Below are 24,924 nucleotides of genomic sequence, written 5' to 3' on the forward strand. Positions count from 1 at the left end.
CACTGAATGTATATTCGCAGAAAGAAAAGGAGTACTAGTGGCACCTTGGAGACTAACCAATTTATTTGAGCATAAGCTTTCGTGAGCTACAGCTCACTTCATTGGATGCATTCAGTGGAAAAAACAGTGAGGAGATTTATATACACACAGAACATGAAAAAATGGGTGTTATCATACACACTGTAAGGAGAGTGATCACTTAAAATGAGCTATTACCAGCACGAGAGCGGGGGGAGAAAACCTTTTGTAGTGATAATCAAGGTGGGCCATTTCCAGCAGTTAACAGGAATGTCCGAGGAGCAGTGGGGGGGAGGGGGGGCGGGGAACAAACATGGAGAAATAGTTTTACTTTGTGTAATGACCCATCCACTCCAAGTCTCTATTCAAGCCTAAGTTAATTGTATCCAGTTTGCAAATTAATTCCAATTCAGCAGTCTCTCGTTGGAGTCTGTTTTTGAAGTCTTTTTGTTGTAATATTGCGACGTTTAGGTCTGAGATCGAGTGACCAGAGAGACTGAAGTGCTCTCCGACTGGTTTATGCATGTTATAATTCTTGACCTCTGATTTGTGTCCATTTATTCTTTTACCTAGAGACTGTCCAGTTTGACCAATGTACATGCCAGAGGGGCACTGCTGGCACATGATGGCATATATCACATTGGTAGATGTGCAGGTGAATGAGCCTCTGATAGTGTGGCTGATGTGATTAGGCCCTGTGATGGTGTCCCCTGAATAGATATGTGGACACAGTTGGCAACGGGCTTTGTTGCAAGGATAGGTTCCTGGGTTAGTGGTTCTGTTATGTGGTGTGTGGCTGCTGGTGAGTATTTGCTTCAGGTTGGGGAGCTGTCTGTAGGCAAGGACTGGCCTAAATGCAATACACACTCATTAAAATCTAGCACATGCAGGAGATTGGTTTGCATATTAATCTACCAGGGAGATGTACATACATGCAAATTAAATTAAGAGACTATAATGAAATCAAATCAATTATTTATGTATATATTACATGATGGCTCGGTGCAGTATATTTGAAATTAAGTGAAAGTAACTCATGTGCCAAATGTAGGAGTGGTTTACAATTAACTGGCAGCTTCATCACTCTTAAGCACATACTGGGTAAAGTCCAAAATAGTGATGCTCTATAGACATGCAGTATTTTGCCCTGTAGACAGACACTATTTTATGCTACAGATTTCTATTAAGGAAGTGTCAACATGAATACAGTTAAATTGGTGTTCCACCACAAATTTAGCAAAAAGAAAAGGAGTACTTGTGGCACCTTAGAGACTAACCAATTTATTAGAGCATAAGCTTTCGTGAGCTACAGCTCACTTCATCAGATGCATATCGTGGAAACTGCAGCAGACTTTATATATACACAGAGAATATGAACCAATACCTCCTCCCACCCCACTGTCCTGCTGGTAATAGCTTATCTAAAGTGATCATCAGGTGGGCCATTTCCAGCACAAATCCAGGTTTTCTCACCCTCCACCCCCCCACACAAATTCACTCTCCAATTTCTGTTAGCCGACGGCCAAGGATGTTTGGTGAGGTGCCAGCTATGCCCGTTTATACCATCCGTGACTTTAACCGCTAGGACGCACTGTCCCTTCGCGGCGGGCAGCCCGGGCTAGGCTGACGGATGCCCCAAGGTCCTAACCACCCGTGACTTTAACTGCTAGAGCTCAGAGCTCCTTCGCAGCGGGCAGTCAATACTGACTGACAGGTGCCCCAATGGCAGCACTAAGAGCCTCTCCACACCCGTGACTTTAACTGCTAGAGCTCAGAGCTCCTTCGCAGCGGGCAGCCAGGATTGACTGACAGGTGCCCCAAGAGTTTGCCCCGTGGAGGCGGCACAACTCAACGCTAGGCTCTTAGTACTCTCACCTAATGGCCAGGCTTTAGAGCCCAAACGGCTGAGGTTCTTTAATTGTGTTGGCTGCTTTACAGTAAACCAGAGAAAACAAGTCAGGCTTATGCATAAATGGTTACCAAAATTTATTAAGCTAGATTCTAATCATGTGGTTACAAAATTGCTAGTGCCTACTTATTTAAATGTAGAGATGTTACACACACAAACAAGTTACAAAACTGAAGCCACAATCCCAAAGAAAGAAAACAAAGTATAGAGCTCTATTTCAAAATATGTGTACACTAAAGATAGGAGATCAGGTGTGGGTGCTTCTTACCCTCCTTGCATCTCTCGATTCCAGCGGTGCCAAGCCAGGATCGGTCACTCAATTCCGCGGAAAGACGAATAAGGGACAAGGCGTAGGGACCCTCTTAGCTGCAGAAGCCTTGGGAGGCTGTCACTTGAAATGGCCCACCTGATGATCACTTTAGATAAGCTATTACCAGCAGGACAGTGGGGTGGGAGGAGGTATTGGTTCATATTCTCTGTGTATATATAAAGTCTGCTGCAGTTTCCACAATATGCATCTGATGAAGTGAGCTGTAGCTCACGAAAGCTTATGCTCTAATAAATTGGTTAGTCTCTAAGGTGCCACAAGTACTCCTTTTCTTTTTGCGAATACAGACTAACACGGCTGTTACTCTGAAACCTGTCACAAATTTAGCATTCAAGTTCAATTAAAACACAAAAGACCCTCTCAGAGGCACCTTTAAAAAGAGAATTTAAGCTATTATCATTTTGATATTCATAATAAACATAGCAGCTCAAAATACTGCCATCATTTCAAAAACAAAACAGTGCAATACTCAAAACCAATTATTTTCAGTATCTTATGGGAGCTGCAATATCCCAGCTGGCATTTTGGGTTTGCTCCTCTCAGGGTGAATCCCTGTGTCCCTTGGAGACTGACATCATATTTGAACACAGAAAAATCTTACACACTTTAAAGAATGGAAGTCTTCAAAAACAATGTTTAACCTTGTACTGGATTTATTAGTGTACTTCCCTATCATGCATCAGTCAAGTGAATACCAGAGCTTAGGTTCTGGTAGGTTGAAGGAACATATATTTCACTGCTATGTGTGATATCCGTGAAATAAACAAAATCTGAGCACTAGAACTCGACCAGATAGTTATGAATGCATTATTTCCAGGGCTATCCATTAATCACAATTAACTCAAGCAATTAACTCAAAACAAATTAGCTTGGTTAAAAAAATTAATTGTGATTAATTGCAGTTTTAATCACATTGTTAATAACAGAATACCAATTGAAATTTATCAAATATTTTAGATTTTTTCTACATTTTAAAATATATTGATTTCAATTACAACACGGAATACAAAGTGTACAGTGCTCCCTTTATATTATTTTATCACAAATATTTGCACTGTAAAAAAGAACAAAAATAGTATTTTTCAATTCACCTCATATAAGTACTGTAGTGCAATCTCTGTATTGTGAAAGTGCAATTTACAAATGTACAATTATTTTTTTCATAACTGCACTCAAAAACAAAACAATGTAAAACTTCAGCTCCTGCAGGTACATTCAGTCCTACTTCTTGTTCAGCCATTCACTAAAACAAACAAGTTTGTTTACATTTATGGGAGATAATCCTGCCCGCTTCTTATTTACAATGTCACCTGAAAGTGAGCACAGGTGTTCGCATGGCACTTTTGTAACTGGCTCTGACCTTACACCCCATATTCTTCATAGAAATATTGTTATATGAATATGGCATAACTATGATAGGTTTTATGCAAGATGGGTCAGGTGCAGGATCATTAGAAAGGTCATGATTTACTGAATGTAATTATCCAGTTTATATGCATGTATCATTTTTTGTATCTGAAGTTAGAAATATTGACTATGTAACAATTACAACTGTGTGTGTACTTGGGGATCGCCCACCATACAATATGCAATCAGCCTGGATGGGCCATTAGGAAGGACAATAGGACTTTGAAGATACTAATCTCCCTCCCTCCTGAGAAGTTGCTTGGGATGCTGCTTTGACACTGCAGGGTCATGTGATCATGTCATCTGGTACTGGATAGCAGGTCTTAAAATGCTGATATTTTTCCACAGGATGGGAAACAAAGGATTCCCGCCATATGCAAATCCTATTTAAAGCTGGCGAGTGAGTTAATCTTGGCTCTTCTCCACTGCCTCCCTGCCCAGGAAGAAAGACTGCTGAAAACACCTGAAGAAACAAAGGAACTAAGATGAGGGGCGCCAGGGGCTGAGCCCAGGTGAGAAAGGAAACCCTGGAGATTTAAACTGCAAGCAGTTCAGTTTACCTTCAAGAAACTCTGCAACCTGCAACATTTAGGGTGAGAACTTACTATTTGTAGCCAAATTTCTTTAATGTATTAAGCCTAGTTTGCGTGTTTTGTTTTATTTGCTCAGTAATCTGCTTTGTCCTCTTTGCTATCCCTTATAATCACTTAATTTACCTTTTGTAGTAAATAAACTTGTTTTCTTGTTTATTCTAAACCCAGTTTGTGCAATTCATAACTGGGGGGGGGGGGCGCAAAAAGTTGTGCATATCTTCCTCCACATTGAGGGAGTAGGTGAATTTCATGATCTTACGCTGTATAGATCTCAAGTTGGTCTCAATGGGTCTCAAGTTGCAGTGGGGGAGGTTTAGATTGGATATTAGGAAAAACTTTTTCACTAAGAGGGTGGTGAAACACTGGAATGCATTACCTAGGGAGGTGGTAGAATCTCCTTCCTTAGAGGTTTTTAAGGTCAGGCTTGACAAAGCCCTGGCTGGGATGATTTAACTGGGAATTGGTCCTGCTTCGAGCAGGGGGTTGGACTAGATGACCTTCTGGGGTCCCTTCCAACCCTGAGATTCTATGATTCTATGATCGCTATACAATGCAAAAAACAATATAATTTTGGGTTTATACTCCAGGGAGTGCATGCACCAGCATGCTGGGCAATTTCCTGAGCTGAGTCTTCCCACACAGAGCTGAGTGCAGACTCTGTGTGATTCTGCAGCTGGATGTGTCCCTACCTGTGTATATGCTGGAAGGGAGCTTGAGAGCCTGTCACAACAGCCCAGAGTAAGCGGAACCCAGGCTGGTGGGACAGGCAGGCTCAGTGGGACCCCAGCACATCAGGTGGCACTCCGGAAGAGTGGGATCCAACCCACCACACTGACATTGCAAGGTATTTTCATGCCAAATATGCTAAACATTCATATGCCCCTTCATGCTTCAACAACTATTCCAGAGGACATGCTTCCAGCTGATGACGCTTGTTAAAAAAAATTAAAATTTGTGACTGAACTCCTTGATGGACAATTGTATGTCTCCTGCTCTGTGGTTTTGCCAGGAGCTGGGAATGGGCGACAGTGGATGGATTACTTGATGATTATCTATTCTTTTCATTCCCTCTGAAGCACCTGGCATTGGCCACTGCCAGAAGACAGGATACAGGGCTAGATGGTCTGAACCAGCATGGCCATTCTTATGGTTTTATCTGCATTCTGCCATGCCGCCACCCACTGGGAGCTGCAGGATACCCCTGCCAGTGGCGGCGGCAGGGAGCTGCGGGGTATCCCTGCCACCCACAAGGATTTGGAGCTCCAAGGGCCGTCAGAGTTGGCGGGGGTACCCCATAACTCCCTGCCACAGCAGGCAGCGGGAGACCCTGCAGCTCCCAACCACCACAGGCTGAAGTCACAGAGGCCGCTGGAAGTCACCCATTCCGTGACTTCTGCAACCTCTGTGACTAAATCACAGCCTTAAGCATACGTAACCATCCTTTTGAGTATGTGTCAGGGTGGATCCCACTGTAGGTGACTCACAAACAGTATCCCATCAAAACAGTGGGAATGAGGAGTTCCAGCTGCATCAAACAGGAATTGTAGTTCTGCTCTCCTGAGAGTTTGACCTATCAGTTAAATCCAAGACACTATGTTAGACAAAGGTCCAGTGGGTTACTCCACATCAACACTTTGCAGATTTCTGATACTGTATTATTATATTTCTGAAGCAGGAGGGAGCCTGGATGTTCTGCGTGAAAGACAACTCCAATCAACAGGTGACACAGTGAGATACATCACATTATCCATTTTGAAAGTTGCTGTGATGAGATGACCTGACCTTCAGAATGCCCATCTATAGCTGGACATAGACACTGCAACAGTCTGAATGGATTGCGCCTATTAATGTCACAAAGTAAAGTCCTGGACACAACTAATGCAGGCAACTTGTTTTCTTCTGGTGCAGAGTATGGTTTCAGGAAGATGATAGGTTGATTGACTAGTTTAAATGGAAGTCTGAAACTACTTTGGGAATGAATTTCAGGTCAGATTTTAGTACCCCTTTGTTGTACAGGGGGTTCAGTTACAAGCATCTGAAGCTCAATCACTCCTGCCCAAGTGACCAGCATAAGGAAGACCATCTTCAGAGTCAGCACAGTGATGTAAGGAACATTGTGAAAGAGGTTCAGAAGGAGGCTCTATGAACCTCAGGTTGACTATGTTGAAGTCTCTGGCAGAAGTAGGTTCTCTGATCTGTGGGTAAATACGTAACAACCTTTTGAGGAACTCTGTTATTATTGGATGAGAAAAGACAGAGCATGACTGTACCAGAGGATGTCAAGCTGAAATTGCTGCAAGTTGGACCTTAGAAGTGAAATACCAGCCTCTTAAGTGCAACAGGTAGTCAAATATCTATGGTATTGAGATCTGAATCAGATTCAGACCATGTTGGGCTATCCATATTGAAAACCACTCACAAGGAGATGAATAAGTCTTTCTGGTTAAATATTTTCTGCTGTCTGTCAGGATTTCCTGGACCTGCAGGGAACAGTCCTTGTCTATGGTACCAGCCAACTGTCATGCCCTCAGTCACAGTAATTTCATGTCTGGGTGGAGAACCTGGCTGTGGTGTTGGGAGATCAGGTCTAAACAGTCCAGGAGCTGGATCCGTGGTTGGATGGACATTTGCAGTAGGTCAAACAGCCGAAGCTGCCTCAGTAAGTATGGAGCTATGAGAATGTGGCTCTGTCTCTTCTGATTTGGGAAATCACCCTGGGAATCTATTCAGAGCCAACCATTTGCACTCAACTGGATCAGCTGGTTTCCATCACTTTCCGGTTGTGCTTCTCCTTAAGCAAAAGCTTGCTGCTCCCTGATTCCACAGGCTCTTTCAGGCACAGGCCACCTGCTATACCCCCATTCTTGTTTTAATTTAGCATCCAATCCTGCAATATATTTATCAACAAGCATAGTGCTTACTTCTGAATAGTTCATTTGGCTATTCAGAGCAGTATGTGCTACACACCGTAGTAGAATGATTTCTGGGTTGGATACTTAGGTTGTCAACTCTTTCAGCAGGGCACTGTCTCTTTTGCAAAACCTTATGTGCATGTAGTGGTAAATAAATAAATTAAAAAGCATTATACACACTATTTTCTTTTACCCAGTTGAGTATCATCTTTCATTGAAAGACATAGTTATAACAGTGATAGTTAGATTTCCTCAATAAATCTTTATCAAATACTATTTACAACAACTCATAAAGGAAGTCAGCACCACCTTGTGCACATAACCTCTTTGTTCAGTTATCTTTCAGATTATTCCTTAATTCATCTTATGCGGTGATGGCTCTGAAACATTAAATATGTCTAATTAAAACAAAAATCTCCTACCTTGCTCTTTACCATTAATACAAATGTTGAGATTGACATAAGCACAGGCTGGGTCAACACGATGATGTAAGCCTCCTCTGACAAGTGTGATTTCTAGTTCTGACCCCTTCAGCTAAAAACAAAACCAAACCAAGAGTATTATTTTTACTTCAATAGTACTCTATTAAGATATAAAACCAAAACAAAACATATGCCTCAAATTAAGCACATTAGGACATTTCTATGGATCATATTAAAAATAATTACATGAGAACATAATAAAATGGTAAATTCTATAGCGTTCTCTCTCTCAGGATCTGAGAGAGCGTTGTGAGTATGAATAAATTCAACCTTATTACACCTATGAGATAAAGAAGGGGGGGAAGGGGGAGGAACTGGAGTACAGGGAGCTAGAATGGCCTAATTTTCTGAAGTGCTGTGGTCCACAAATCCCACTGACGTCAATGGGGACCGCAAGTGCTCGAACACCTTTGAAAATGAAATCATAAATGACTTGCCCAAGGTCAAACAACAAGACAGTGGCAGAGCTGAGGAAAAACTTCTGTCTCCTGAATTTTGTCCCATGTCCAAACCACAAGCCTACACTTAACCCCACTTTCCACCTTGTTGTGAAGTGCTATGGAAAAATTTCTTAAAACCGCTGGAATATGGAGAAAGACACATGAACTGTGGGCTGGTTTTGTTGTCCTGCTTCTTCCCCCAACACCTTAAAGTCAGAAACACCTTGCAATTAGTCAGAAAGCAAGTTGTAAGCAAGAAAAAGCACTTTAATCATGGACTATGCTATTTAAGTAATGCCTAGCAATGATGCAGAGCATTCTCCTCCTGACAGCAGAAAAGTCAGCATTTCCTGGTAATGGATTCTTCACATGCTTGAAGCTTTGTTTTTTCTTTATTCCTATTCAGTTTAGGATTCTTCCACATTAAAAATATGCAGAAGTGGACAGTGAAAAAAAGATGACAGGTGTGTGTTCTTTGGGGTATACAGAACCTTATGCTTATTGGAAGCACATTATTTTAATAATTCCCAGACCTACTCCCCCAGTCTGAAATTTATTCAGACACATGTATGACAATAACTGAAAAAATATAACTGATATCCTATAGCAGGTATAGAAATAACCATGCGATAATGTACATGATATTATTTGAGAACTAGTATGGGATCATGTAAGTCAACAGTATTTTAATGCATACATTCGAAAAGAGTTAAGGTTTTCGTTACAAGCCAACTTTTCTCTATGGCACTCACAGTGGTATCTGACTAACCCAGAAACATTAATTCACTCTTGCATCACCCCTGTGAGAAATGGAAATAATAGTATTTTCATTTTTCAGATGAGGAATTGAGGGATAGAGAAATTAAGTGACTTGCCCATCATCATACAGGAAGTCTGACAGAGCTGGAAAAACAAAATGTAGTTTGTACTCTCATTCAAACATTAACTTCCATGAAAGTTATAGTGAACAATGCCGTTCTCAGTCTACGATCTATAGCATGGCCATGCTGGGTGGAATTTTCAATTCTTAACACAAACTGTGTTCAAATTAATGCTGGTGCAGGATGCTGTGGAGAGATCCTTTTATTTGGAAACAAATATAATCTGTAAATAGAGACAAACATGGAACTACCATTTACATGGTAGCTTCTCTTTTCAAAGAGCTGGGTTCTAATATAGGAGGTATGAGAACTAACTTAACTGCCTTTCTGATAAGAAGCATAAGGATGTGTTTTGAGGAGGAACATTTGGGTTAGATGATTAGAGGCCCAAGGAAGGGAACAAAATTCATTTGGGAGGCTTCTTGTCCATTATGAGTCTAGAGGCTGTCAGTCATGAAAGCAGGAGAAAGAGCTCTTGAGGACGGCTCTCTCCTATTAGCAATTAAAGAATCAATACACTAAATCATGTACTTGTCCTTCCCACAGTATTTTCCACAATAAGGGTATTACATTTTGCCATTTTTTAGAACAAGCCTTTTGGAAGTCAGTTTGCTATGAGATATGAGATTGAGGTCCTACATAAAGAGCTGACAATCACTGCAAACATCAGATAAGGGATGAGGTTAGTTCAAACAAAATACTTTCAGCAAAAAGAGTTTAAACTTGATTTCATCTTGAGTCTGCATACAAATTCAAATTCATACAAAACTGTTGGCTTAACAAATTGCACTCAACTGTTCATACATTTGGTAAAAAAGAACCTGCTAGCTTTCAATTCATCTGCAAGGTGCTTTGGGGAATCTATATGCACCATGTTCTCTAGATCTTTTCCACTTTAAGCGTTTTAAAAAGTTATATAATCTTATCGTATATCAATGTTGACATGAAAAGCACTTAGTGAGTTCCACAAACACAGAAGAAAGTCTATGTATAAAACAGGTTTTGGAGTAGCAGTCGTGTTAGTCTGTATTCGCAAAAAGAAAAGGAGGACTTATGGCACCTTAGAGACTAACAAATTTATTTGAGCATAAGCTTTCGTGAGCTACAGCTCACTTCATTGAATGCATCCGATGAAGTGAGCTGTAGCTCACGAAAGTTTATGCTCAAATAAATTTGTTAGTCTCTAAGGTGCCACAAGTACTCCTTTTCTTTTTATGTATAAAATAGTTTCAAATTCATATTGGACCCGATTTGCTAACACCTCTGCATTTATTCATTTAACTGCTGTATGCACAAAAATATCTATAGGTATATATTAGGGGTTATATTTTGTGCACAAAACTACATTATTTGAAAATATTGCTGAATACAGGTTGTGGTAGGTAGCAGTTTGTGTAACAGAATTTCCACACACACACACACACACACACACACACACAGAGCAGTAACTTGTGCAAAGGAAGGTATTTTCATCTTTCACAGTTGTGCATATCTACAGTAAAAGCTTTAACACACAACAAATGCCAAGGTACATTTTTTGTTCAGGACACAGCTAACAATGTCTCTAATTTATAAAAGGTCTTCAACCTCTCCTTACCACCATGTACTCTAGAAGCAGGAAACTTCACAAACGTTAATGGGGACTAGATTGGAGTCAGAGCCATATATTTTTTTCTCTAAATAAAATCATTATTGTGATTGGAGTTCAAAATCTAAACTAAGGAGAAAGCACTGGAGTGTTACCAATTCCTGAATTCCCTTTGCAATTAGCTTTCATTGGAATTTACATGAGATTATTTAATTTTCAGTGTTGAGCAGCATGGTTTTCAAAAAAAATTAAGTGAAATTAAGATACTTCTCCACCCCACCCTGTTAAAATATTCCAGAGACTATAGTGAGAATTCCATACACAGAACTATGTCAGTGGGCCTGCTCCTCGTGTGAAGAAAGTCATTATATTTAGTTAGAAGCGGAATTTTTCTGCTCAATGTAAAATACAGCAACTGCTTGTGGCCCATTGTTGCCAATTCGCTTGATACTATCACCAGTCTTATGTTACATGGTGTTTCTCTTAAAAGCTGGAGGTCTGAGCCTCATTTGAGTATGCACAAATCTCAACATTCATTTTAAAACAAAACAAAACAAAAAAAACAGAAAAACCACCTTCAAGTTTCTAGCCCTTGTGGTCAATGAGAAGGCCTCGAAAACATAAATCCTAAAGGCTCAAAAACTGAAAAACCAACATAAAAAGAAGCCAACATTTAGTACTTTAAAAAAAGTCTCATGTTTTTTTAGTTCATTTTCAAAAATTACGAGTTGTACCCCCAAAAAATCGTGAAGACTTTGACATAACATTTTCTAATATACAGTAAATTTTAAAATGTGAAATCAAAACAAAACATGCATCCATAACCACCATGCACCTTAAGGTCACATTCTACAATGAAAGGGTTTCAACTTTTTTTTTTAAAGTAGTTATTGATATTTGACAGTTAAGATGACCAACATCTAGAGCAAAATGCAAACACAGTAGCACTTAAGAGTTACGAACACCAGAGTTATGAACTGATTGGTCAACCACACAGCAAACTTGGAACCAGAAGTATGCAATCAGGCAGCAGCAGATTTAAAAAAAAAAAAAAAAGCTAATATGGTACAGTACTATGTTAAAAGTCCTACTTCTTGTTCAGCCAGTCGCTAAGAGAAACAAGTTTGTTTACATTTGTGGGAGATAATGCTGCCCATTCTTAATTACGTCACCTGAAAGTGAGAACAGGCGTGAAGTGCCTTCCTAAATCTGAGAGGGATGAGGTTTGGAGCATGCTTTCAGAAGACTTAAAAGAGCAACACTCTGATGCAGAAACTGCAGAACCTGAACCACCAAAAAAATAAAATAAAAAAACCCAACCCCCTGATGGTGGCATCGGACTCAGATAATGAAAATGAACATGCGTTGGTCCACACTGCTTTGGATTGTTATCGAGCAGAACCCATCATCAGCATGGACACATGTCCTCCGGAAAGGTGGTTGAAGCATCAAGGGACATGTGAATCTTTAGTACATCTGGCATGTAAATATCTTGCAACACCAGCTAGAAAAGTGCCATGCAAAAGCCTGTTCTCACTTTCAGGTGACATTGTAAACAAGAAGCAGGCAGTATTATCTTCTGCAAAGGTAAACAAACTTGTTTGTCTGAACAAGAAGTAGGACTGAGTGGACTTGTAGGCTCTAAAGTTTTACATCGTTTTATTTTTCAATACCAGGGTTTTTTGTACATAATTCTACATTTGTAAGTTCAACTTTCATGATAAAGAGATTGCACTACAGTATTTGTATTAGGTGAATTGAAAAATACTATTTCTTTTGTTTTTTACAGTGAAAATATTTGTAATAAATATAAAGTGAGCACTGTGTACTTTGTATTCTGCATTGTAATTGAAATCAATATATTTGAAAATGTAGAAAACCAAAAATATTTAAATAAATGGTATTCTATTGTTGTTTAATCATGTGCTTAAAAAGATTGATCACGCGCTTAAAAAGATTGCGAAATTAATTTTTTAAATCACTTTACAGCCCTAATTTAAATGGTAACCAAACACAGATTAACAACTTAAATATGTAGAACAGCCATACATCTAAGGAAACCAAACACAGATTAACTTCACAGTGCTTCATTTGTTAAAGATTGTCTGTTTACCTCTCTGATATTTCCTTTTATTAAAATGTTTGCATTTTTTTAAATGTTTACTATGAAATAGCTTTTTCAAGTGTATCAATCCGAAACTTGCATCAATTCTTAGCCAATGTTTATGAGTGACCTACCATGCCTGTAGATTTTAAGTCAACAACAGCTATCAAAACTCAGTTTAACGAAGATCAAGATTTTGTTGTGTGCTTCCATTGGCCCATTCACCATTTACAATAGTTACTCAATTTTTCCCCACAGAAAATTTTATCTCTGCTAAAATTCTTTAATATTTGTAGTCTGATCTCTTTTCATCATCTTCACATGACGAGCCCTACCCAACATAACCATCTCACATGTGCTCTGTAAATAACTAGCTTCTAATTTCAAAAATAGCTGACTGTTCTTTCTGCTATCTGCAGAACATGTTCAACACAGCACATCTACAAAGAAACCAGCACTTTCTGCCAGGATCAGCTCTCAACATCACACAGATGGAGAAAATTAAAAATTACTCTTGTGCTCATCCTTAGCTATTCTATGATACATCTTTTCCTCTTTAGATGGGTAGGTAAGTTTCTCTGGTTTTTCATATTTGCACATTCACAGAAGTCTAAAAACAAAATAAGTTGACCAGTATTAAGCTAAATACAGTACTCAACATCACAGTTATGCAAACACAAATGTGCCCCACAATTATACCCTCCGGCAAAAGCCTGAGCAAATAGATGGACTTTCCATGAGGCCTTGAAAATCAGATCTCATGGAAAGCATTTTAGAATAAATGTGCCTCATTTATTCCATTTTCACACACCATTTGCGCATAGTCTACTAAGAATATAATTTCATTCAGACTAAATTCACTTTTTCCAGCTGTCCTACATTCCCCGGCGTTTGCTCTCAGATTTGGCATCAACTTTCTAAGGTCAAAAGTCCAGTCAAGGAGCATCTAGCTCCATATTCATCACAAACTAGCAAATATCTACCTGGAATATGACAAACTACTTGCCAGTTCTCAGGCTTTTACTGTGTTCTCACCAACTCTTATATCAGCATGTTCTCTAATTTTCAGTCAAATATTTCCCAATGCCTTTGTCAAGAGATGACTAACAGTGTTGAACAAAGACAAGAGAAGCCTTTGCTTGAAAAACTCTTCTGACATTACAAGTTCATTCATAAGAAAAACAAATATGTCCTTCTGTATCAGTACAGGGTCAGAAATGACTCACGAATATCTACCTCTTTGTTTTCAGATATTCCCAGGGCATACATCATTCTGCAGATCAAATCAGTAAGTTATTTTATGCCTAGACTCTTCCGTCATGTGGGCTTGTCACTCTTGTTTAATGTGACATACAAGCACATTCTGAGCAGAATAGGGAGATAAAGGCATGCTCAAGACAAGGTGTGGTCCAAGTAGGCCAAATATCTACTGAAGCAAAGGAAGCAGCTCGATTTTGATGCTGAAAAGTGTAAGCCACCTAGCAAAAGATTCCAAATGCCTGCTCTGTATTATCATGCAAGGCTAAACTCCAAAACTATCATTAAAAACTGGGTTAAAATGGTTTCTTCAAGCCTTATAGAAGATCTTAATAAAAATTAGACTTGATTTTAATGCAATATCGTCTTTATCATACATGCAAGGGCAAAATACAGCCCTTTAAAAGTGTATTTGTGAACAAAAGCACCCCTGTATTCACACTCTATTATAATATTTTTTGTCCAAAATACACTTTGTGAGGTATCATTTAAAAACTAACACATAGCTCATCAATATTTTTGTGTAATGTATGTACAAAATGTGCATTAAGAGTTATGAGCATAAGCTGAAATTATGACCATATGTGTTTACCAGACAAGTCTGGAGAAGCGGTAACTGGTTTCTCAAAGACAAGCTGATGCCTCTATCAGGTGTCAAAGTTGATTAGCAATCACTTTTCAAGTGGCCATTCTTTGGCAACAAAGGGGGCCAGGAACAGATCGATCTGCATTTTAGTAAGCAACAACATGGAACCTCTTTCATGAGACTCCATATCTCTGTCCTCACAGCAGGAAGGAACTTCATAGGTAAATCTCAGGAAAATGCATTTCAAAGGGTGACTGGACTATAAAAGCCAGGGGTAAAAACACCCCAAGCTTGCTCTCTCATTTAAGACGACAAAGGAACCAACCCTTTAACTTTGGGGGAGTTCCTGTCTGAGATTTTGGTCACACAGTGCTGCTGGGAACCTGTCATAAGGATTTTTCCTTGAACAAAGTCTAGCTTGTTAAATTTTAACTTCCAGAAAGCGTTTTTTCTTTTATTTCTCTTGCAATCATTTCTGACTTTAATGTCTTATACTTGTACTCCCTTAAACTCTCTCTCTGTAGTTGAATAAACTTTTTTTTTTTTTTTAAATCAAAACTAATCCAGTGTTTTGTTTAAACTGAACTGTTTGGGTAACTTCAGTTAAAGTAGAATACTGTTGCATAAGATCCTCTATAAGGCCTGAAGAAATCATTACTACCCAGTTTTTATTCATAGCTCTGGAGCCTGAGCCCGAACATCTGCACTGCAATTTTACAGCCCCACAGCCCAAGTCAGCTAACATAGCCAGCCCACACATGTTTTACTGCAGTGTAGATATACCCTAAGTGGCCTGATTTTCTAAGATACCGAACACCCAAGCAGAGCCCCGTGACATTTTGTACTTAAAATGCTAGCTATGGCAATCTGCAGGTCTGAAAAGGTTACAGCCATCTGATAAAACGAACATGTAATGTCAACATTTAGGCCATCATCTGTAGTCCAATGTATCATTCAGTTTAATCTGAACGAAAAATCCTTTCAAGCATGTAGTTCAATGTAGCATTCTTACTTGGGTTTTCTCTTGAATAAGCACTTCCCTTGAAGTAGGCACAGGGTATGGCTTCAGGGCAGCCTTTATTGTTGCAAAAATGAAATCTGTATGCTCCTTAATAACAGAATCCAGGTAGTCACCTTCAGGATGTGATCTGTAATATACAGTAATCTCATCCGTAGGAACTAGATTGCGCTGAAAGAAAATCCAGAATTACAGTTCAATGACAGCAAGTTTATCTGTACATATACAAAATTCTGTAAGAAACATGCAAGTTAAAACTTTTTTTAAAAAGTATTTTAGAAAAATATCAGTCAATTTTCTGTTAATATGGAATTAAAAGTTTTTCCTGAAAACTGAAAACAAGGCTGTACCTTTTGACAGAAGCAGAAAGTATTTTTCCAGTCAACTGAATGAATACAAATAAACACTGTACGTTTCTGAATCAAACTAACTAGTTTATAAATATTCATTTCTTCATGATGCTAAATAATTCAGATAGAATTAAAACAACATGTTGGTCTCAGACCAAAGCTTTTAACAAGTTAAACTCTCTGAGTGGTTCTGCAGCTGTTACAATCAAGCACTGAAATTTACATACAGATATCTGAAAACATATGACATTAACCTGCACACATAGTGCTAGATGCACATCAGTGTTTCAGACCAGGACCTCATATGAATTATGAGTTACAATTTATTGGGGTAGGGACTCAAACTCCCCAAGCCTCTAAACAGTACCACTCTTGCTACATTGTACTGCAATATGTATTTTGAAAGCTTAGGATGTTTCTAAATAATTCATTAGGAAAAACAATCAGACTTCAACAAAAGGAACAGGAATGAAGCAATGCAAGTTGTAGGATGTTTTTTAGCAATGACAGTTATTAATGAATAGAGATCAAAAAACATATGGGGTTTAGTGACCAGATGGGATGAATTTATGACCCTAAATCATTCTGATAGTAAACGTAACTTTTGCAATAGCTTCTGTTAAAGGGTAAATTTTCTTGCCTGTATTCTTTCCTATTTGTATTACATACTATCATTGACATCAGTGTGTCAATCTTCACAGATGCTCTCTAAAGAATTAACTCTAAACATATCAGACAGTTTGATTCCCCAGAACCTATCCCATGAACAACAAAATCTCACTCCAGCAAGACTCCAAATGGGAGTCAGGGCAGACGTGTACTATCTGGCCACAATGGCTGTGGAGTCATTAGTTTTCACTTGTGGATTTTGTAGCCATAATATTTTCTTGCACGGGCTATACAGTACTATACAGTACCATCCACATTAAGAAAATCTGAACCCAGGGGTAGTCACACTGATGCATATGCCTAATGTACACTGGTGCAAGGTGGAGTTTCCACTGAGCGCAGAACCAGTGCATATACCTTAGGGGCATGGCACCAGGCTAACTGTATTAACATAGTTATACTGGTTCAAATTGCCTTAACGTAGACAGGGCTGTGGTTTGGGAAACTAGGCCAAAAACCTTGTTTCATGCAACTAGAAAGAGAGAAATAAATAGGCAAAATATTTCTGTCAACACAATGTTGCCAGACATTCCCTCACACATTTTGGTAAAATACACATTTGCTTGTGTGAATGAAGACATACAAGTTGTGGTGTCTTGAAGTATGATGATCGCAGCCTGCTCATCTCTCTGTCACTGACCCAGCTGATGCAGTCTAATTCACACAAACTGGGGCACAGACCTTAAACTCACTGTCTGGTAGAAACTGGGGCATGGATGCAGGTTAGCTGGCTGAGGCTCAACCCAGATAAGACTTAATTGATGCTAGTGGGCTGGGGAAAGAAATCAGAAGATTTGGCATAAGCTCCACTTCTAGAAGATGTGTCTCCACTATAAATGATGTAGACATGCAAGCAATATGGGGCCTGGTTAGACTGCTAGCTGCTATGAGACCAAGAAGGAGTGATCAACAAAGCTTATTACCACTTATGTCTTGACCAGTAGGCTGCAAACATTTCTACAGCTAACCATGCAAGATTAAAGTACATGGGGCTGCACTTTAAATCAATTTGGAAACTTTAACACCTTTGGTATATTAAATAAAACTGATTTTTCAAAATGATATCCCATTCCATCACTTACTAACCTTCTTGCGAAGTTTTTGGATGCGATTAATCACTTCGCGAGCAACTCCTTCGTCAACCATTGACTGATCTGGGGTGACATCTAGGAGAACTAAAACCTGAAAGAATGTACAGCAGAACCATTAATAAAATACACCAGTTATTGCATTAACATGCACTGTTACATTTTTATAAAGCTGTTCACTTAAGGGTGGTTATGGTGAGGAGACAGACTTAATAAGGTGTGTTCATATTCAACAGATCAGCTCCACATATGGATTCAAAGTCACAGTTTCTTTAGTGACAAAGAGCAGCCTTTACTGCTGTTACTCCTGTTACAAATGAACAGTTCATACTGCTGGAGGAGAGTGAGCTACCCATTATACTATCCTAAGTACTGGCATTTCCCCTGACATAGATGAATGTTCAGTAAGAACTAGGTTAAGACAATAGCGCTCATTTCTAGTTGTGTACTAAATATGATTTGAAACTAAGTATCCTGAAGTGAAAGGCTAGTGCAATCACTCACTGTGCGACAATTACTTCATTTAAATATTTAAATGCTTACTTTCTAGGGAAACACTTTGCTTAAAGCAGAGAAATAATTACTACAATACCTGAGCATCAGAATGTGCCTCATACTGGGCAGATCCTCCCATGACCTGGTCAAAGGTGTACATGAGACGGAGATCCTCCTCATGTAATTCATGCCCTTCCACAACAATGGTACCTATAATAATTAATAAGACAATTATTTACACTAGCTTATTACAGAACAAAGCCTTTCTCTCTTAGTCATGTCAGTGAGCATCCTGCAGTTAACTCTTGAACTAAGTATATATTAATATCTAACTTCAAATACAAGAAATACATCAATTGTGACATTGCTTTCAACAAGAAGACAGTATCCAGAAGACGTTAATACAGGTACTTCTGATTATAAGCAACAAAATTGATAGGAATCCTGAGCTATGTTATTTGAAGTCAAGCACTGCTGTCCAACATTGCTAAGCAATTGTCAGGAACACTAAAACTACTCCAAGTTTAGACTTTCCCAAGTAAAGTCATTACAAGCAGCAGAATTTAAGCTCAAGCACCACCACCGGTGCAGACCATTTGGAATCAATAGCGGTCTATTATTACAGCAGAATAAAAGTTAAACATACAAGACAGAGTAAAGATGTTTGGTAAAATCTCACCCACCTGAAACTATTAAACAAATATTTAAAAAAAGTTTCAGCTAGATGTTTACTTCATATATGAATTTAAGAGTCATGGAACAATCCAGTTCTTGTGCTCCATACAAGAATCTATCAGTTTCCTCTGTTCTACATAATACTTTTCACTACAGTACATACAAGCAATGTGTAAATTAAGCACATAAAGCCATTTGTTTCTACTCTAGACAAGTAGGTTCAAGGTATCAATTCACAGCTTCCCTTTATTCACTTGGAAAGTTCCCTAGTTTGCCTGGAATGTTAGCTGGGGGTTGGGCCTTAAAAATCTCTTGCATTTTGATCTAACTATGTATTTGTGTTTATTTTTTTACAAAAAATGTGTGAAACTGATTATTATAAATTTAAACTAAAAGCAATGGCTTGAGTCTGAGAGGCCTGAAATCCTTTGGCTCTTCTTTCCAAGGTCCACATCATGACCATCAACTGCTGATCAATGCATAGAGTCCTACTATGCACCTGACGTTTGGAATTCTTCCAGCTGCTCACTCTTCAGCTCCTTGATGGCAGTCATAACAGCTTTAAAGGCACCTTTCAGACGCTTCCCGAGCACCATATGATCCGGTTCTGCTCTTAGACGGATTCCGTACTTATCTTTATCAGTAGACAATGTCACCTGACGTACGTTAAGTTCCTGCATAAATTTGCAAAAAGAAAATAAACATATAAGCAAAATAACAACTATGACAAAATTAAAACTATACTTAGAAAAATAGGGAAAAAGGGTGGGTGGGAGATTATAGCACGCACGTGAAGAGTTTTCTATCTAGATGTCCTTATAAATAAAAGGATTAAACTGCTGTATCAGTGTGACAATGTATAAGCAAAACAATGACATGTAGATTATTCTTTAGGTGCAGACCCCATTCTTGTATTACAGTTGCAGTCCATTTGGCCTATTGGGTAAAGATTTCACTGCAGTCTAAAGATTCTGTGCAGCTCTAACCTCAAATCAGACTTGCCTTCTCTGATGCTTTTCTACTACATGAAAAGATGTGACTGAAGGATCTTTGTGTGTCCAATAAGTTATATTGCCAGGCATTGGCTCAAAAGGATGCATAACATATTCAGGATTGTGTTAAGAAGTTGGCTTCAGTATATTTGTAGCCAACAGACTACTACAAGTTTTAGTTCTTCAGTGGACCAAACATCAGCCTAAGTATGAGTAATCTCATTTTGCCTCTTTCCTTTTCTGGTTTTCCTACATTCTCATTGTATGTGGATGCATTTTGAACAAGTTAAATTAATGGCCTTGGGTTCTGGAATGCTGCCAGTAAATTCTGATGATGTAGAACTACAGATGCTTTCCTCATTATTTAATTAAATTAAAAGTTGCCTCAGAACTTTTACCCTTGTTACATATATTGGCCTGAAGTGATGCAGATTTTCAAGAACCATTGTAGACTTTTGTACTCTACATTCAACTCTATTGAAAAGCAGAGATCACAACATGCACCACTTGTAATTTCTGTAGGTTTGAGGAATTTCCTTCTAAAGAGGAAAGCACTGTATCTAGATTTAAACTACACTAAAAGTGCTCTGAGTCTTATAGAAAGCCTGTGTTTATTCTGTCTACTTTGTAAAATTAAAGAAGAATGTCACACTCAAGACACACAATTTCATATCTAAAATTGGAGCTTAAGGCAGAATCTTGCTCTATCTTTTTGTTTGTAACAATGCTTTGCAACTTCTGCCCATTAACTCTTTTACTGACATTGTTGGTTGTAAAATTCTATGCACTTACCAAGACCACCGATATTTGAGCTTGTTGAATAACCTACACGTTTTGCTTTTAGTACCTGACAGGTTAGCAGAGTTCACGCAAGTTGCGATAGAATCACCTAATGCATTTAATAAGCAATCTATTTTGTATAAGTTGTGGAAACTAGATGAAAACACCACTCATGTCAGTATGAAAGGACCAACAGCTGATATAGTTAGATTGGGGTTATGATGGCTAAATATTCTATCCACACCACGGACTCATCTCTGAGAAAGTCCTGTTGAAGAGAACAGCTCAGAAGAACACTCACTTAACACACTGTCCCATTTAACAAACTTGCTTAGGAAAGAAAACTGAACTGGAATTAAATGTTTCAGAGGTAATTAAGTTTTAACTCTGTGCTGTTAGACACAAATCCATATGGAAAGTGACAAACGACAGACATAACAAATAAGACAGCTCAAGTTTATAGAACATCTCTGGCCTGAGTTTTAACAAGGTGAATATGAAAACTAGACATACTTGCCAAACAATGTTCAAGAATAATCAGAATAAAAACTAGTTTTCTGTATATAGTGTTAGTGATAATACTAGTAGAATTATTTAAGCAGAGTTACTTGTGCAATCAAGTAGCAGGATAGTATAGGTTTAATTGTGTATTAGTCTTAACATATTGTTTTGATTAGAAAAAACAGTTGGTTTATTTGACTTTGCCACTAGGACATCCTTAATTTTCTCAATATAAAATTAAGGCATTATACTGTGTGCATGAATTTGTATTTATATCTGAACAGCTACACAAAAAGATACCTATACACTGTGTAACATGTTACAATGTGTATCTGTACTACAAGTATTTTAAATACCTGCATCTCAATATTTTAACAATCTACAGTACACAAAGTAAAAGCTCTAGTTTTCAAAAATGTATTAGTTAAAAGTAAATTTAAGTAACTTACACCAAAATAAATAAATGAATAAATATTAAGTTAACTGAAATATTTAATTTACCAGGAAAATAGTATATCATGAATGCAATTAAACTTTCCCATTGCATTTCATTAAAAATTCTCTCAGCACTCTAATTTGGCACCATCCTTTGAGATACTAGGAGATCACTATGTATTTAAGTGATTTTATTCACATTATCTTTGTTGTGAACGCTTAGACCCAGCATTTCTCTCCAGAATCCAATAGTGAGCATGGAATAGGTCCTTTCATCCTGGATTAATCATGACCTTCATTTATGTTTTTAATCAATGCAACAATAAATAATAATAATAATAATTTCAAGAATGTATTTGTTTCATAAACTGACTCAAGGTAAGTTATGTAATATAATTCTTGTCCTCCTAAATGTTTAATCCTTTGTGACATTTAAAAAGTTAAATTATCTCCTGAAAAGCCAACTTTTAAAAATAGAAGTTGCTGTTTTAAAACCTTATTTTTCACGGATGGGGCAGAATCTGCAGTTTTCATACACCACAAAAATGTCATGAAATGAAATCAGAAGGTTCTTGAAGCGAAGCATCAGTCTGTATGAAACAATAGATTTCAGCAGCATGATCTGACACAGAAGAAAATGGCTACGGACTTTGCAGACATGAAATCTTTATTGGATAGTATCCATCCATAATGGACTTTATTTTCAGTCTTGCCCTTTAAATTTATGGATTAGCGACTATGTGCTGTCATTTCAGGTGGTAGCTCTGCAGACATCTTACAATAACAGAATTATAGCTAGAGCTAGCAGAACATGAACATATTTTTTTAAAGGGTGGGTATCTGCTGCTAGAGTATTTATAAAGCACTTTACTTCTTCCTCCATGTGGCAAAAGCTGTAAACGCACCTATAGAAACTGAATTTGGTTTTTTTTATTGTGATAACTATTTATGTAATTTATGTTTTGTTAAGCATATTTAATCTGATAAATTCTGCATCAGGAATTAACCACTAGGATTTCCTCACATAATACAACTGACATCCTATCTAACACCAATTACATTACCTCTGTGACAAACTTGCTCACAACTCTAAAGCCTGATGAAATTCATTCTAGGGTACTTAAGGAACTAGCTGAAGCAATCTCAGAACGGTTAGCAATTATATTTGAGAACTCGAGGACGACATAAGAATGGCCATACTGGGTCAGACCAAAAGTCCATCTATCCTGTCATCTGACAGTGGCCAATGCCAGGTACTTCAGAGGAAATGAACAGAACAGGTAATCATCAAGTGATCCATCCCTTCGTCCATTCCCAGCTTCTGGCAAACAGAGGCTAGGCACACCATCCCCATCCATCCTGGCTAAAAGCCGTTGTTGTCGATTGGAGGTAGAACAAAGAGTAATGGGCTTAATCTTTAGGAAGGGAGATTTAGATTAGATATTAGGAAAATCTTTCTAACTGTAAGGGTAGTTAAGTTCTGAAATAGGCTTTCAAGGGAATTTGTGGAATCCCCATCATTGAGGTTTTTAAGAACAGGTTGGACAAACACCTGTCAGGGATATTTAAGTTTACTTGGTCCTACCCCAGGGCAGGAGGTTGGACTTGAGGACTTTGAAGTCCCTTCCAAACCTACACTTCTACGATACTTGTAGTAAGTTGCGTACTGATTAAATGTGGACTGAATTCTCCCAATAACTAAAGTAAGATGAGTATTCAGCATATTGCATTGGAAGAAAAAAAAAATAAGACCGTAATATCCATCTCAATTTTAGCTAGCCAACTCCTCTGCCAATCTAATGCTCCATCATGCATTATGCTGGGGCATTACAATTAATATGGAACCATGGGAGATGCTGGACATGACCCATATGGAATAGATTATGTTCCATTTTAATATGTAGGGTTAAGAGTTGCACATTTCTTTTTTGGGGTATAAAGCTATAAATAACTTTGATACATAGAACTTAACATCTCTGCTCATACACTATGTAGGGCTATCTGATGGATTTCAAAACCGTGTAAAACCTTGTTAGGACACTGATTCTTCACTGAAAGGGATTTGCAATAGGTCCCACAAACCAGTGCTGGAAATGGCTTAATTGCTAGTGCTGACAAGACAAACCTATTTTTGGCACTGTTACTAAAAGCTTTCTTAAGACTTGTTTCTCTTGTGAGCTTGATCTTGGTCCTTTCTGCACTAGCACTTAAACCATTTTTGGCAAGGCATCTATTTCCTAGCCTAGACAGCTCTACCATTAGTCTTAAGTTTCATTTGTTTAAAATAATTGCTTTATTTTCATAATAAAGAATCAAAGATTGCAGTTCACAAAGCAAGTCAATTTAAAATAGAGCTCTCTGCAGAAAATTGTTCTGGTAAATGAGGTTTTACAAAAATTGACATCTCCTGCACTTCTCAATTTCTTTTGTCAGGAGTTGTACTAAAAGCTTACACTATAAGTGACATCACAGAGGTAAACCACAAGAGAAATCCCACTTTATCAAAATTACCAAAAATCATTTCTGGCATTAATGCTAACAAATAAAAAATAAAAGTAATAAATACTCTGATTACATAATCAAGTTTGATGAACAGCAAAGCTGAGAAGTATAATCAAAACAGAGCATATCATAACTGGCTGAGTTCCTGGATATCTCTAGCTCTGTGCTCTCCTTCCCAGTAACTAACTTGAAAACTTTCAGTAAGTAGCAAAACGAATATTGGGTTTTGGTATCAACCTGAAAGACTAAGATTTACACAGCACAACTCTAACATAGGGGCAAATTAATACACTAAGAAATATTGTATTGAGTTTGTTGCCTGATGTTTGTGAGAGAAAAAGATGTCCCTTATTTTTGTCATGGGTGTGGAACTTTAATCATTCCTCCTTAAAACCATTTATTACAAACTTTCCGATGTTTAATCTGAGAGGTTAACCCAGCCTTACCTTTACACATCTGTCTCTGTTCCTGAAAACCAATGAAAGTTAATACTACATTATACACATCTAAATAAACCAATACTTTTAGCGCTTTACCACAACCCTCATAACTCCCTTGTGGCTTGAGTATTACTCCTAGTTTTACAGATGAAGAAACTGAGGCAGAAAGGCTAAATGACTTGCTGAAGACAAGAGGGTCAGTGCTAACAAAACCAGCATTAGAAGTCAGGAGTTGCTGGTTCCCAGCCCAGTGCTCATACCACTGGACCACACAACCTCCAACTGCCAAGTATTGGAGAGAAGATATTATCAAAGATGGGGTGGCTATTCAACATATACTGCCTCTCCAAGAGCCAGAATGGGAGGCTGTCTTTGTACGGCTGTGAAGGAAATAGAAGATTCCTAGTTAAGATATTTTACCAGTCCTCTGGCATCCAGCTTGGTATCAGCCAGTGCCTGATGGCGCTAGAAAAA

The 24,924-nt window shown here is 38.2% G+C and overlaps 1 protein-coding gene across 4 annotated transcripts in view; it reads right to left on the reverse strand.

Annotated features, from left to right (window-relative positions):
• Positions 1-24,924, reverse strand: part of IARS1 (isoleucyl-tRNA synthetase 1) — a 204,374-nt gene that overhangs the window by 23,114 nt on the left and 156,336 nt on the right. For all 4 annotated transcript variants that reach the window (XM_073352336.2, XM_073352335.2, XM_073352337.2 and 1 more), the window contains 5 exons: positions 19,300-19,474; positions 18,223-18,335; positions 17,629-17,724; positions 15,518-15,694; positions 7,590-7,701 (listed from right to left, as the gene is read on the reverse strand). In XM_073352336.2, the coding sequence (XP_073208437.1) occupies positions 7,590-7,701; positions 15,518-15,694; positions 17,629-17,724; positions 18,223-18,335; positions 19,300-19,474 (673 nt within the window). The remainder of the gene's footprint in view (positions 1-7,589; positions 7,702-15,517; positions 15,695-17,628; positions 17,725-18,222; positions 18,336-19,299; positions 19,475-24,924) is intronic.

The sequence above is a fragment of the Lepidochelys kempii genome, chromosome 7 (assembly GCF_965140285.1).
Source record: "Lepidochelys kempii isolate rLepKem1 chromosome 7, rLepKem1.hap1, whole genome shotgun sequence".
In the NCBI taxonomy this organism is placed as follows: domain Eukaryota; kingdom Metazoa; phylum Chordata; order Testudines; family Cheloniidae; genus Lepidochelys; species Lepidochelys kempii.